Below are 16,390 nucleotides of genomic sequence, written 5' to 3'. Positions count from 1 at the left end.
GGCCCGCAAGAGCTTGTAAAGAATATAATATACAATACGATTCAAGATTCAAGGCTTTTATTGTCATATGTAGCCTACATAGCTACAGTGTAGTTATGACAATGAGCATCTTAGGCCAAAGGCTCCTCAAACAGTGCAACACAATAAAAAAATAAATAGTGCAAGTAAATAAAATATAATAGAAATAGTGGAGAATAGTCTATGTAAAAGTAATTGGAATATTGATCAATTGCAAACAGATGAATGTGATGGATGTTCTTTCAAAAGTTTTGATATAATTGTTGAATATTTGCTTTCAATTATGTGCCCTAGACTTCTGCTTTCAGACGTAGTTATTTATGAAGTTAATACCAGAACTGATAATAATCCAATGCAGAGCAAGTAATATAATATATTACATTATTTAATATATATTATATATTCATATATCTATATTTATATAGTCTTAAAGTTACAACCGGCCCCTTTGAGTGCAACCATAATGCTAACGTGGTCCGCGATGAAATTGAGTTTGACACCCCTGCTCTAGATGATAGGAAAGGAGGTTTGAAACTTCCTATAACCTCCTTTAGCTTAGGAAACACTGGACCTTCCTTTATGAAAGGAGAAAATGCTGCCCCACAATGTTTTGCGGCGGAAGCATTTGCCGTCACACAACATTCGGCTGTTCACGTAAACAACCGATTATGACCAATAAATTAGTATCATGAAAGTTACGGTACTTATTAATCATTTTAAAACTGATGTGGTAACTTGCCAAAGTGCTTTGTTTTATTGTAGTGATGAACTCACTATAATAATCAAAAGGAGAAATATGAACGTTACTTTTTTACTGAAATGATCAAATAAAGTCAACATTTCACAGTCTTTACTGGGGTTTCTTATACTTTTAAAATATGTTTTAATGGAAAGTGACCGGAGATAGATTACTTCAGTTGCAATTTGGTGCTATATATATATATATATTTTTTTAAAACACCTTGAATTTCTGGGGGGGCGCGGGGTTCCGTTGGCGGGGCGCCAAGACAATGGTAGGAGAAACACTGGGCTGTATGAATGCATTACATCATTTATTTTGCTCACACACATTTTTAGATATCTCATTAAGAACTGGGCCTTGCATTATCTTCTTGTTTCGTATTAAGCTCTACAATCATATATTAAATATATATATTATATTAATTGTGTTTATTAGGCTAACTTTTCAATTTTTAGGGAGGTTAAGGGTTATTTAAAACGTGGCTATTTGGATAGTGTGTTAAAGTTAAACTCCCAGAAAATAGTCAACATGTAATCAGCAAACATGGCATGAACAATCGTTTGAGTTTAACTTTAGGAATCGTTTTGTAAATGGTGTACCTTTTTCTTTGAATTGTAGTAAAGAATAGAAGAAGACATTTAGTCTAAAAGTCACCCTTTTTATTTGCAATGATAATAATAGGTATTGTCATTGATGACTTTAAGTTGTGTTACATGTTTCAGACCCTCAGGCAAGAAAAAAGAGTAAAGAGTATGGGGGCTTTGGTACCAGGAGTTAATCAGACTGTGCTTCTGCTGGGAGGAGGTGAGTGTGGACGGCTCCAATTGATTATACAGCTCTGGAAAATAATGAATACACTACTGCACTTATCTGGTTTTACTCATTTGTTTGGTATGTCTTTGATTAAAATGTACTTTTTTGACAATCATTTTGTCATTTAGAGAATTAATTTAGCAGAAAATGAAAACTGGTGAAAAAAAGCGTTTTCTAATAAACCGATAAACGCAAATAAACAAGTTTATATTCATAAAAAAACAAAAAAACAATACTGATGTCATTAGTATTGTTGTTTTAAAAATGAATACAAACTTTTATTTTTAAACTATTCAAACTAAACTCTAAGACACTATATAATTTAAAATATATAAAAATCTCTGAATAAAAATAGTGGTATTTGGAATGTTGTGAGTAGCAGTAGTTAACAAAATAAAACAAACGGATCTCAGTGTGTGATGGTGTTTTAACTGTAAGAGCAGGAGCTGCGTCACTGATCTGCGCTGAGACTCTGCGGCAGGAACACTTTGGAGGCAGAATCATCATGGTCACCAGAGACGAACTTTTACCTTACGACAAAACACGACTCAGCAAGGTGATGAAGAGTGAATGACACGATACAAACACCAACATTGAAGTGATGAATTGTTGTGTATTAACTACCATCTTGTTACAGGTAATGAATGTACAGAGCGACAGTATTCTGCTGAGGAGGATGGAGTTCTACCATCAGTACGACATCGAGGTGTGGCTCCGGAAAGAAGTGAGTTCTCTTTCTATGTCCTGTCTATCTAAATATCAATTTGGTTCAGTTGATTGTTAAATCGACCTAATACAGTCTACCCTCAGTACTGGTGGTATTTTGATCTGTCCATACATTACAGGCAGTGTCAGTGGACACGGACAAGAAGACAGTCACATTTGATGATGGTTTAGTCCAGAGCTATGACCAGCTCCTCATCTCAACAGGCTGCAGGTACACACACACACACACACACACACACACACACACACACACACACACACACACACACACACACACACACAATAATCTTAAATATAAAATATTTAAATCACTTGTTGATGACCAACAGCGGTTTACTACCTGTATACAGTGTGTGAATTGGTCATTGCTGCAGCACTTCTACCCTGCACTGTGCTGCTTATAATCAGATTTATGGCCTTTTTCTTTAGAGCAAAGGCTCTGGATCTGCCTGGCACGGTGTTGGACAACATCAAGATGTTAGAGACACCAGAGGACGCTCGGCAAATCCACGCAGCCTGCCTGGGTCACAACGTCGCCCTTGTGGGAACTTCTTTTGTCGGTACTGTGTTGGAAGTGTGACAAATATGTTTTTACATATTATTACAACAACAAATACATTATTTGTGTTTTTTGGGGGGTTTTCATTTCAATATTCTCACATTTTTCCAGGTATGGAAGTTGCATCTTATTTAATAAACAAAGCCTCCAGTATCACAGTGATCGGCAGCAGTGAGCTGCCGTACCAGAACACACTGGGACGGGAAGTTGGCAAAGTCACCATGACGGTAAGAATAACAAAGAGGAAGAGATATTGTATCCTCACATTACATCTATTTTAAGCTACTTTAATTGTAACTCGTGTTGTTCTTGCAGATGCTGTCAGAGAAAAATGTGAAGTTTTACATGAATGACAATGTGACGGAGATCAAAGGTGTGGATGGCAAGGTAAAGTTGAATAGCACACATTTATTTTATCACTCCAACATCAGGACAATAAGAAACATCAAGTTTATTATGAAAATATAAACAATGTTGGTTATTTCTCTCCTCTTTTTCATTGTCCTTTCTTCCTCAAGGTGAAGGAGGTTGTGCTTAAAAGTGGAAAAGTTATTCCAGTTGATGTTTTGATTGTTTGTATTGGTAAGCGCAATGCAGACATTTATGTGATTTTACATTTATAAACGTACCTTATAACGTCTTAAACATTCAAGTTGCTAAGCTAAGCTAGCTGGCTGTAGCTTCATATTAACAGGACAGATGAGTGATATCTGTCTTTTCTTTTAAACATCTACCAAAAATCAGCTTTCCTGATTCAAATAAAAATGTTATGTTATGCATTTATAGCACACAAACAGCAGTGATATATTTAATTTGTCAGAGAAATAAACTGCTCAACAACACTAACAGTATTCCTACAAAACCCTTGTCTTTTTTCTTTCTTCTTTCACAAGGCATCAAAGCAAACTCTGAGTTTCTGCGGAGCAGCAAAATACAGCTGGACCCAAAAAACTTTGTAACAGTCGACAAGGTCAGCTGATAACCTCATTTTCACATGATTATCTCAATCTGTTTCCAAACACATAACCTATTATTACCTGTTCTTTTTTCATAACTCTGGTATTTTGTTGAGAGAGATTTACTTTCTCAATGTTAGACTTAACTATGAGTTTTTGAGGCCAGGCTAAAGGGATGAGCCGAAGATTTTTTTTTATTTTGCCTTTCAAGTATATGTTTAAAATGTCGAGAATAAAGTTGAATGTTTAAAGTTGAATGTTTAGTATTAGTGCCAGGCATTGGACAAAATAATTCAGAAAAGTAAGATTTATTCTTTTTTTTTACATTATTTACAATAGTCAAACTACAAGCTCATACTGGACTGTTAGTCTAATCCTTGAAATTTCTGCTTCATTATCATCCTGCAAAATAAAAAAATCTTCTTCTTATATATAAAGTTTTTCCTCATCTAATTTGTATCCTTTATGTCTGGCCTTAACGCTCTTACGGTCGCAGAATCTCAAACATAACAGAAGTGTTATTTAAAATGTATTTCCTCACATAAATCAGTATATTGTGCACCATGAACTATCTGTCTGCATCTCCCTCCTGCAGCACATGCGCACCAACATCCCCAGTGTGTACTGTGGAGGCGACCTGGCGACCTTCCCTCTGGCGATGGCCAAAAACTGCATGGTCAACATCGGACACTGGCAGATGGCACAAGCACACGGTAATATGGAAACAATGTAAATGTTGATGCCAAGTCGTAGAAGACTGACTTTAACTGTGAGTAGATCTAACCTACAGCCAGACATAAATAGTATCTTGTCTAGTTTTAATTCCAGGTAAGGCGAGACAATACTGGCATTAGCATTGTTTTTTTTAATTGGAGTTTGAGCTTTTGCTTTTCATAACACCTACTCATATTTTTTGGAAAAAAATATCCAAAACACACATCAAAGTGTTTTTAAAAAAATAATTGTTCTATGTGCATTGGAAGATTTCTCATCAATTCACAGAAAGTTTGAATAAGATAATACCTTATTTTCCAACCTAAACGAACCATTTCAGATAACTTGTAATACAAAAAAAGTATTGTATTAATATATGTGACCAACTGGGAAAGTTAATAATGATATCAAGCCTATTCAGCTGCAGTGTCCCTCATTAATACCACACATACTTGTTGTGCAGGGAGGATAGCAGCTTTGAACATGCTGGATAAACAGACTGAACTCAACTCAGTTCCTTTTTACTGGACCGTCCTACTGGGTAAAACCATCCGATATGCAGGTGGGCAAGTATTATCATGTATAGATATTTTTTTTGGTTTTATATTTACTTCTTACTCACTAACTTAACTTTAAAATAAACCGTGACAAATGCTTTATAAGTTGCTTTGGATAAAGAGTTGCATTCAATTAATCCAACCGTGATACATTTCTGATTTATCTGCTTAACAATGTTAAATGTCACTCCTTTTTTTCTGGTTGTGTGCAGGCTATGGGGAGGGATACACTGACATTGTAATAAAAGGAAAGTTTGAGGACAAGAAGTTCCTGGGATTGTACATGAAGTAAGTTAAGCTGCTGATGTTTACAAAAAACATCTGTAACTGGAAACATAGAACTCCTTTAATGAATTAATGTTCAAATATATGTTTAATGAAGAAACAAAATGTAACCTGTAGGAATGATGAGGTCATAGCAGCAGTGAGCCTAAACTACGACCCCGCGGTGTCTGCAGTAGCCGAGAGGTTCGCAGCAGGAAAAGTCATCACGAGGGAAGAGGCTGAGTAAGTGCAATGCTTCTTATTTTGTCCATCTTTGGATAATACCATCCAAAAAGCATATTATAATGTTCAAGGACCTCAAATTGTTTCCACTGCCCCCAAATGGCAAAAAAATACCCTAAATCGGTGTAATGTGTTTGCTTGTGTGTATCGCTATTTAAAAAGCCTATTTTTATATCTTCTTTTATACCGTCATTGATTGTTGACAAGCTCAGGAGCTAACAGAGGCCCGGTGCATCAACAACTGCTTTAGTAGCAATAGCCCTTTCCAGCAATCTGTTAGTTAAAAACAAGCCACTGTTGCAGGCCACCTTTTGGCCTTTGTTGTAGCTCAAAACTGACATCCATAGCAGAGTTTGCACTAATTTTAAACCAGTGCACCTGCGAATTAATTCCATACATTATATGTTATGTTCACCTAAAAAAGTTAGGCACAACATGATCAAAGAAAAAAAAATATTGTTGTCTTAGCAGCCATCTTGATTCTTAATTGAGCCACGAGAGTTTCTTGAATAAGATTCTTTGTTTGAATGGGGACAGGGTGACACTTATTTTTAAGCATAAAATCAAATACTTCGGGACACAACTTATAACCATAAATGAGATGAAAGATTATGTCTGTACGTAGTCATGCTTTATTCAAATCTCTCTTCTATTACTTCTGTCAAACATTTTACCTTCTCGTCCTCACCTAAGTGGAACATACCACCTGCCCAGGTAAATGCAGGGGGAGGTCAATTAAGCAAGCATCCAAATCTCACTAAATAGTGAACAAATAATAAAATATCTATAAATTCCTCCTGACATCTCAACCTATAATCAACAAAATATAAGAGAATGTTATTGACTTCAGAACTATCTCACCCACTTTCCTACATATTAACAGTGCCCTGCTGCTGCCTGCAGAGAAGACAGAATTAGGCACAACTTGTTTTCACTTTCCTTGCTTCAGCAGCTGATCCATCCCAACCAATTGGCAGAACAGCAACAAACAAATCAAATCAATCCAAAAACCAATCAACAAGCCTGACTTTCTTTTATGTGCCTTAATTCATATCTCAAATGAGTGGCGGTATCAGACTGAAATGACAAGTAAGCAGACACAAAACACTGTAAACAGGAACAGGGTAGTAAAAAGTAAGAAAGACAATCTTTTGTTCCTTTCTCTGACAGATCAGATGACCTGAGATGGCTGCAGGTGCCTCGATCCACACGGTCCGCCCCTCTCAACACGTCATCTTTAGAATGTTGAAATGCAGTCAGAACGTCATTCATCTGTCTCTTCGTCACATCCACTCTCCCAAAGGACAGAGAGTAAGAAGAGCTGGAGTCAAGTGTTTGTACCAGAAGAGAAATACAATCCAACAACCCACAGTGAACTTTATATTTACAGTGTTAAAGTATTTGATATAAACTGTATATGTCAGGTGAGGGGGACTCCACCATGAAAACAACAGATACCTCAGATTGATGCAGCTTTTAGGACTTATTTTATAATCTTCATTTTTTTATTTTCATCTTGCATTATTATATCTTTAGTTTTTATTTTATTTCATGATCTTCGAGAGGATTTCAGTGACAGTCCTGAGACATCATATTCAAGATGCCTTACTAAGTGTTCACTTATCATATAAATCTATAAAATGTATTATCGATAAAAAGCCTTTTACTTGGCTGCTGGATAAACACAAGTGGCCTTAACAGAGCAGTGTACGTGGTCCGGTCAGTGAGTCTGAGGGGGGGATTATGAGAACAGAGGGCGAGTGCCCGTCTCTTTGAAGCAGAGATGCTGAAATAAGCAACGGTAACAAAACACACCGAGAGAGAACAAAAGGCATTCTACAGACATAACACAAATGCAGTGTGACAAAACCTTCACAAAAGAAATGCTGCGTTTTTCCCTCTTTCCCTCTTTCCCTCTTTGTCTCTGTCTCTCTGCTGGTTTATCACTGCCTTTACTTCAAACCTCCACATTTACTTTTACATTACCTTTCACTTCCTGTTTACAGTGTGCATCAGTTAACTGTCTACAGGGTTCAACCAACAGTTGTAGACAATAGGTCATATTGTGTCCTTATGTTTTATGTAAAAGATTTGAAACTTTAAGGTTTAAGGTAACCCTAACAGAATGCATTTGCAGAGTTATACTGTATAAGTAACAATTATACTGTATGAGTAGCAACTCAAATGTTAATTCATTTACCAGCAAAATATTTAAGCCTTATTTTGCATCCAAACACATTTTAAATAAGTAATGCAGCATATTAAGAATCATTGAGGAAAGAAACATATCTGCTTTGTTCTCTTAAGTAAACGACCTCTTCCTGCTGAATACAAGGAAGGCATCTCAATTCTCAAATTTCCCCGACTCCTATCCTCGTGTCTTAGTCCCGCCAGCAGGAGATGCGAGCAGAGGAGTCGAGGAGGGGAACCGAGGAGAGAGGAGGGGAAGCAGCAGGCATTTAGAGAAATGAGAACTCCTCTCCTCTGAGCGGTCATTTTAAAGAGACGTCCATTAATGATGACAGGAGGCACAGCAGCCCTCTGTCTGATGGACAGATGTGTTCATGACCACTTATATATTTACTTTGATTCCTCCACAGTGCGGAATAATGAGACAATAACAGGCTACAGATGCGGACACAAACACACACACATATATTTATATAAATATATACAATTTCAGAATCAAACAAGTGTGAAAGCACTCTCATAATAACGTAACACAATCAGAGACTGGATATATCCCCCCCCCCCCCTCTCTGGTCGCTGAAATGGGAAATTGAAATTACGGGCCAAAAGTTGTATTTACAAGTATTAAAAGTAAGCATAGGACACCAAACCAACTGAGACCTGTCTGTCCGCCGCATACGCACTGTTATTATGTGAAGCACTAAATGTTTTTAGAAAAATATCGACTCTTTGTTTGTAGATATCTACTACACTAAAGCATACAAATACAGAGAGTAATTTAGGCCTGTTATACTGAGTGATATATATTATACACACTGCTCTGCTTTCTGCACGGACCTCACAGCTGTTCTCACTGTAAACATCGCGTCGCGATGAGAGCAGTTAATAAAATAATATCCAGGGGATACACGCAGAGCTGTCATTGGCTGAGATAAGTCCGGCCGGTGCATCACGACCTCTTTGAAACCATCCAGCTGTAGTCGGAAATACACTCTGTGGAGGAGCCCTGTGGAGAACCACATCAGTGTATCCTCCGATTATAGCTCCTCCAAGGAGAGCCCTCCTCGATGGTCGATGCTTGGCCCTCGATGTGAATTTAGAGAAATGAGATGTCCTTGCAACTTGCGCACTGAAATCCATTTCCGGGTCACTACCGGAGGACCAGGGAGTCGTAGGAGTCGGAGGAGGGGAAAATTTGAGAATTGAGAAGCCTTCCCAGGTTGCAGTCGAATATTCCATTTTGCTTAGGAACCTTCTAACGGAGTGAAAATGACCTCAGTGCGCCATGATAAGAGCCGTTTGAATTCTCTAGTCTAGATGATTAGAAAGGAGGTTTCAAACTTCCTTTAGCTTAGGAACCAAAGCCCCTTTGGAGCCCTCCTTTAACAAAAGAAAAGGAGAAAATGGCTGCCGCCAGCAATGCTTTCGCGGCCGCAGCATTAGGCCGTCACACAACAACCGATTATGACCGAGAAATTATATCATGAAAGTTACGGCGTGCTTATTAAGGCATTCCCAAAACGTATGTGGTAACTTTTCAAAAGTGCTTTGTTTTGAACGTTCATCCAGTAATTATAATCAAAAAGAGAAATATGAACGTTAGTTTTTACTGAAATGATCAATAAAGTTAACAATTTCACTGAGCTGTGTGGGGTTTGTTCACACTTTTAAAGAGTGTTTGAAATGGTGATATCACAGGGATAGATGTTAAGGACTAAACGTTTATAATAAATACATTTGTATTGATTCTAAGATGTTTTCAATACAATCATACTATTGGGGATATTTGTATTAATGTTGGACCGGAGGGAGAGGATGACGAGCATAAGTTTCACTTTCCTATTTTATTTCAATCGCAACTTTGGTCATGAAGAATATGTTTCCTTGTTGTCCACGTTCATAAAGCATAAAACAACAGCCATCAGAGCAGCGGTGCAGAGTCCTCTAGATGAGTTCACAGTAGTCCGTTCTTATTCCTACACTCCCTGTTGTAGTCCGCTGTATAGAAAACTGTAGTTCCCAAAAGCAGCAGACACACATTCATGACGTCCCGCTGGCGCATATAAATACCGTTAGGATAGTGAAAAGTCAGTCGGATTCTCAAAGCACTGCAGTCTTTATCTAAATCCTTTGGATTCTCCTATCCACTATCCCCTTAGCCCCGTGACGTTTCACTCAGAGGTCAGGAATGGATGATAGGTTGGGACGCATAGGAGCTGATTCTTGGATATTTCGACGCAACCCCCGGTCTTTGTCATCCATGCCACCAAAGTAAACCTGACGCCTCAGTGAACATAACAAGATGTCTATACTTTTCATTTTGACACTATTTTGTCTTGTGTTTGATTTCGTTCTATGCATAAAAAGAGAAATCTCCAGGGCACACCACAGTATTTGTCTCTTCTTGCATCACTTATCAGTGTTGGAGCTTGTCATTTGCTCCAGGAAAACACGAATGTCCCTGCCATTTTGGCATCCAGCAGCGAAATTATTGATATTTATCAGAACGGTATCGACCTTCTATTTTTAAAAAAACTGACGGTTCGAGATTACTAGTAGCCCACTTTTCATTGCACAACATTTTGCGGAGGCTGTCAAGCATGCTAACACTCAGAGCTAACCATGGAGCTAAGGCTGTAGGCTACTGGAGAGAATATGTGTAACGTAATGTCCATGTGGTAAACCCTGCGAAAGAGAAAGGTTTGAGCTCCACATTGTTTCAGAAATAAAGCTTGAAGTGGTTAGGAGAAGCATAACATGGCATTTAGTCACCGCAGCGTTTAGCTGAGCTTCTCCCGGTAGAGATCTCTCTCTAGCACAGGGGTGTCAAACTCAAGGCCCGGGGGCCAAATCCGGCCCGCGACTTCATTTTATGTGGCCCGCAAGAGCTTGCAAAGAATATAATATGTTTATTATACGTTACATGCCTTTATACAGAAGCACATTGCCAATAAACAACATGTCCCACAATGCATCTCATTTTGTGACATGCGCACTGAAGAGACTTGCCATTATTTGCCCTAGACTTCTGCATTCAGACGTAGTTAATTATGAAGTTATTACCCTATCCAATAATAATACAATGCAGAGGCAATAATGTAATATAATACATCATTTTATATATTTATATCGTCTTAAAGTTACAACCGGCCCTTTGAGTGCAACCATAATGCTAATGTGGCCCGCGATGAAATTGAGTTTGACAACCCTGCTCTAGGGTGAATTACGCAAAAATAAAACTGCTAACCTGTATTAAAGTTCTTACATTGTAGGGGTTGAACATTTCATGTGACCCCCATCCAATGAAATCTACCTGTGGTAAACAGATGTGAGGGGCACTCAGTGGTATTATCCTGATTGGGTTTCAGCCCTGAAAGATCCACTTTTGGTCTTTTCAGGAAGTATTACATTATTTAGAAGCTAGAAGATAAATGGTGCAAATCCTCTATTAAGTTTTAAACAGGGCCTGTCCTCGTCCACGGCAGTCGTGATACTGTTTGTTTTGTACCTGACAGAGAACACATGTCCGTCAGGTGCATTATAGGGTATTACATTTGCAACATGCTTAATTTATCTATCTTAAACAGCACCAAAAGATCTTCATTATTTTGCTCAATTTGCCTAAATCTTTTTTAAAATGTCAAAAATAAAGCCTGAGATAAAAGGCACGAGGCTCTCACTTGCTTCTTTATTTCAGTCAGTGCTCAAATTAAGAGAATACTCCTGTCGACCAACTTCAGTCAAAGCCTGTTTTTCTCTGCTCTATTTAGGAAAAGTCTTTCTCAAGGCAGTTTCTTTTATCAGAGCCTCTCTGTGTGTGATGTAACGCTGCCGCCTGTTGGCCCTGTACAGCTCCAGCCTCTTTTCCTCGTCCTGGGGGTCTTCCAGCTCGCCCTCCCACCTCAGGCTCTCCTTGGCCTGGGCGCTGAGCTCTCCACTGACACTGATCTTTTCTGCCGCTGTCAGCAGAGTCGGGGAGTCTTTAGGGTGTTTTTTGCTCTTCCTGCCGCTGCCAGGGAGCCGCTCTCCGTGCTTGTGGCTGGTTGTTTTAAGCATGGGCAGCTGGGCTCGCGGCTGACCCGGACTCTGTGGGGGGGGCTGGGACACAGGCGAGGTCTCAGGGGGCAACGATGCAGCCTGAGGGGTCTCTGCAGGGAGGTAGAATAAACATGGAGGCTCATGCAGACTGCAGAACAAAGCTGAGGTTTTATATTACTAATGACTCCCTCTTGAGTTGGAGGGCTAATGGTTACAGTAATGAGCTGTAACAGGCCAGCTACACTGGAGGCCTACTCTCTGTTGACCTATGCAACCCTGTAGGGAATCCTCTACCATCACCACATGATCTGTATACTTATTACATTGTGAACAATTATAGTGACCTTGGTTTGAATTGGCAAAGCCATGATGACATACAGTAATAAGGTCAGTTCAAATGATCCAACTCTAGGTTCAGTCCTAACTTTTGTGACTAAATGCATGCCGTGAAAAATATTTTAAAGCTTTTTATTTTGTGTATTATTAGGTTTTTCAATTGTCTGCTTCTAGATGATCTTCTTATGAAGATAATTAGATCAGTACTTTTTTTAATTTATCAATATGTTTATTGATTTTCAGCATACAAAAAATCACATACATATAGGACGAAGACATAGAGCCAAAAGCAATACATATGTACACAGGACAACTACATTACTCTTTATGTCTGCCTTTAGAAAAAATCACTTACATTCTCAAAGACAAACAAGAACTGTTCCAGAAGGTCTGGGGACGTTTTATACAGTATACCAAGAACAACGACCTATCTCAATTTCTGAACGAACCTGGGGCAGGATAATGCTATAATATGTTAAAATGTAAATTACTGTGATATCCTCTGCAGAAATACGGTCCTATTGCTGGAAAACTGGATGATTACCGATGTATTAGAGTGCCCTTGAAAAAGATCATATTAATCATGAGATGTACATTTATAACTGAATTGTAACACTGCCTAGGTTCCTACAGATATAAATGACAATATTTCTCTGAAAGTATAGTTTAGAAATATGAAAAAGTGCCATGTATCCATCAATAAATTAACCAATCAGTTTGTAAAATGTAAGAAAACAATTCAAAATGGAAACCACAAGTTCAGTTTCAACAGTCAACATTTTTGATTATCAAATTGATGCAGATTTGGTTCAGAATCTCAAAATTGTACCTTCAATACGTTTATAATATAAATCAGGCTTTTTTTAAATAAAGTTTTTTGGGGGGGAGGCTGTGGGTTAATTAAACATCCTTTATAAAATGTGATACTTTGTTGCAGATTAAAAACTGTTATTATATATTATTCTGAATCAGACCACTATGCATGACGAATATATAGTTATTTCTTTAGCCTTCTCACTTCATGCACATTTTGAGGTGCTAATCCTTTATAGTGTTGAATGCTTTTAAATGCAGGGTTGTTGCTTTTGTCTTTATTTGTAGCCATATGGACCTGAAAGCTTCCTACAACACTAAACAGTGTATTTACCTGTGTTTCCCGGAGGAGTAGAGGAAGTAGTGACTTGTTTCCTCTTTTTCTTATTCCTCTTGGTCTTCTTTTTAGTGTCGCAGCTCCTGGACGGCTGCAGCAGCTTACAGTGTTTGTCTTCTGGCATGATGTAGTCGGCACACAGTGCTAATAAATAGGCCTATGCGAGTCTGGAGACTGTTCTGCAGAATGATAAATTGCTTCTTCGATAAAAACTCTTTCCTTTAAGGCCATTAAATTTAAGAGACTGCAAAAAAACTGAGCTGACGCTGAGCCCCACTCTTCGTTTAATCACAAGAAACAGGGGTAGTCCCGAGACAACGCTGCTTTATCTCCTGTGGTTTAAAAACACTTTTGTCTGATGCACAAAAAAGGCAGAAGAAAGTGTAAAAAGATGGCTGGTACATTGCTAACTATCTTTGATGTTTCGTAGTGTTTGTTCCGGGACACGCAGCATTTCCACAATCACACTTCACCACCGTGTTGCCCAGTTACACGTCTCCGTGGCAACAGGACACACCTTCTCAGAGAGGATTATAAAAGAGTCCGGGTAATTCTCGTTTTTATTATTGTCAGAAGTAGGATACTTTTTGTGTTAGTTAATAAAGTCGTCATGAAAACGTTTGCATGTCCTATTTAGTTATGTTCAGTGAATGACTACAATATGATAGAGAGGAAAACCAAAGACATGACCCCGACGTGATTTGAACACGCAACCTTCTGATCTGGAGTCAGACGCGCTACCGTTGCGCCACGAAGTCACACACACTTTTCTAGGGTACCGCATTCTAATCGTCTGGTGTATTACTCACTATACTGTGTAACTTTGTTAGCATTTATGTGCCTATGTAAGATTTAAGTATAGTCTTCAAATAGGAGTATTCCCCCCTCAATATAAATAAGACGATATAACCTAAAACAGAGTTCCAAAAACATGTGTTCCCCTTGTAATATTTTTTGAATGATCCTAATTTCCCTTTATGGGACAATCAAACAGACACTGTTGACATTAAAGGTCAATTTAAACAAAATGTTCACATGCAAGCTTCCTGTCTTAGCTGTGAAATAAAAACTGAGTACAAGCAATGCACAACAATGGATCTTTGGATGAAACCAGTGCAGTGTGAGACGTATTCTAAACTATTTTAAGCACTTGGATAAATATACTGAATGGGTTCTTTGAGTTAGCAGGACAGAAGTAGCTGGCCTTGAGCGGAAGCCACAATATTAAAGAACAAGGAGGAGATACTTTTTAGACCAGATGCAAGAGATGAATACTTTCAGATGATGTAACATTACATTTCATGGTTGTCATGAAATACATGTATATGAATCTGCAAAGGTCTCAATTGAGACTGTCTGATCCCTTAATTAGACGTATCATTTCCCTTTCTTAACATTATTGTTGTGTCTCACTCACCAACACCAAATACAATGAGTGCATTGGTCATCCGCATCTAAACATACAATAACTAATTATTTGGCCACTTGGATGCAGCAAAAACAAGCTTTTATATCAAGAGTTTCCAATTAACACCTCAAGCAGATGTCAGGAGCAATATTATAATTTATTTTATTTGTCATAGTCTTTCTAGTAACCTCATCTATCTAAATCAAATACTCACTTTCCTTTTGCTTTATTTTGACCCACCAACTCCCAATGAAAATATCTGCTTTTAGCTGCAAAATGCTCCACCATGGTGACCAGCCAGCTGCTCAAAGTTTGATTTTGCTGCTTAGCAGGTAGTCTAGAGCTGTTTTTTCTGAGCTATAAGTCACTATGAGAGCTGTGAACCAAAATAGAAAAGTAACAGGTTGAAGCTCACCATAAGTCTCCTGCTGAAGACAACTGTAGTCATACATTTATATATTCAGTCTAATATTTAATATTCCATNAAAACTACCTTCTACAATCATCGCCAACTAAACTATATTTCCTAATATATCGTATTTTACCTACCTTTATTAGGTCTACCAATATTTAATATTCCATCCGTCACATACTTATGTAAATATAATACCTTGCTTTATATCTTGTTATTGTTCATTTGTAAATTCAACATGTATATTTTCTACTTTCTGTATTGTACAATGCCATGTCTTTTTATGCTGCTGCAAAAACAAACATTTCCCAAATTGGGATTAATAAAGTTCTATCTTATCTCTTATCTTATCTTATTAAAGTACATTTGAAGGAACCATAGAGGGTGTTGCTAAATCTTTTACTGATGGACTGTTTAACCTCGCTAAAGTTTTATAAATTACAATAATATTTGTATTGTAGTCTCAAAAGGGAAAACAACACTATTGTTTGTCCAAGTGAAAGAAAAGTGTGTATCTAATGATCAAAGCACTTATAACTGTTTGTGAGACCATTTCCTTTTGAATCGCTGCATGGGGATTTCCTATGTGCCTTTGACAACATCCACAGCATGCAGTCTGGTATTTCACAGGGAGTTTCCATCCTATTCCTGTCCCATAGAAGCTAGTCCCCCACTGCTTCCTCAGTACTCAGTCACATGCATGTTCACACAGAAACAACATGCTAGATGTATTACGTTGAAGAATGTGACCCTTGTACACACAAACCCTTTCTGCGCACAAAATAATGTTTCTAATGATATGAGGACTATACTTGACTGCTATGTTCTGTCTCCAATTAAAACAAACATCCACCAGTGCCACGAATAGTCTGAATCTCTGACCTCAAACAAGTCTGTCCTGCTTCTGCATTTCCTCCCCACATATCTGAGCTGTTCCAGTAAGACCCACAGGAGGAAGAAAGAAGATAAATCATGGTGCTGAGTCAGGGAGGACACGTCATATTTATCAGTGCATTGGTGCCAAAGTGCACAGTGAGATGCAGACACATCACACGTGGGTTTTTTAAAGACCCTCTTAAAAGGAACAGAGCTTGCTGTCAGGATGTAAAAAAGCTATAGGAAATGCATGTTTGTACAGACAACATGTAGGCCTATATTTCTCTGGCCAGCAAAAAGGACATCTACTTACATTTTGTACACAACCTTTGATCCACAGTCTTTATGTGTTGTGAACCATGGCCCTTTGCATGCCACAGATGTTGGG

General features: G+C 38.2%; 2 protein-coding genes and 1 non-coding gene across 3 annotated transcripts; 1 reads left to right on the top strand and 2 right to left on the bottom strand.

The window, feature by feature from the left end:
* The first annotated feature begins 1,493 nt into the window (after positions 1 to 1,493).
* On the top strand, positions 1,494 to 8,034 carry aifm5 (apoptosis inducing factor mitochondria associated 5). The gene is made up of 14 exons (XM_010786623.1): positions 1,494 to 1,564; positions 2,017 to 2,129; positions 2,211 to 2,297; positions 2,419 to 2,510; positions 2,729 to 2,859; positions 2,970 to 3,085; positions 3,174 to 3,245; positions 3,377 to 3,440; positions 3,752 to 3,828; positions 4,410 to 4,527; positions 4,992 to 5,090; positions 5,298 to 5,373; positions 5,488 to 5,592; positions 6,763 to 8,034. The coding sequence occupies exons 1-14, from the start codon at positions 1,513 to 1,515 to the stop codon at positions 6,839 to 6,841; spliced, it is 1,281 nt and encodes a 426-aa protein (XP_010784925.1). The 5' UTR covers positions 1,494 to 1,512; the 3' UTR covers positions 6,842 to 8,034.
* Positions 8,035 to 10,936: 2,902 nt separating this feature from the next.
* liat1 (ligand of ATE1) lies at positions 10,937 to 13,770 on the bottom strand. The gene is made up of 2 exons (XM_010786622.1): positions 13,304 to 13,770; positions 10,937 to 11,930 (listed from the first exon to the last, which is right to left on the bottom strand). The coding sequence occupies exons 1-2, from the start codon at positions 13,428 to 13,430 to the stop codon at positions 11,545 to 11,547; spliced, it is 513 nt and encodes a 170-aa protein (XP_010784924.1). The 5' UTR covers positions 13,431 to 13,770; the 3' UTR covers positions 10,937 to 11,544.
* Positions 13,771 to 13,992: 222 nt separating this feature from the next.
* trnaw-cca (transfer RNA tryptophan (anticodon CCA)) lies at positions 13,993 to 14,064 on the bottom strand. The gene has a single exon. It is a non-coding gene; the product is annotated as a tRNA-Trp (tRNA).
* Between the last annotated feature and the right edge of the window lie 2,326 nt (positions 14,065 to 16,390).

The sequence above is a fragment of the Notothenia coriiceps genome, unplaced genomic scaffold (assembly GCF_000735185.1).
Source record: "Notothenia coriiceps isolate Sejong01 unplaced genomic scaffold, NC01 NC01_scaffold00029431, whole genome shotgun sequence".
In the NCBI taxonomy this organism is placed as follows: Eukaryota; Metazoa; Chordata; class Actinopteri; order Perciformes; family Nototheniidae; genus Notothenia; species Notothenia coriiceps.
The sequence above is the reverse complement of the archived record's forward strand: the minus strand, read 5'-3'. Positions and strand labels throughout refer to the sequence as shown.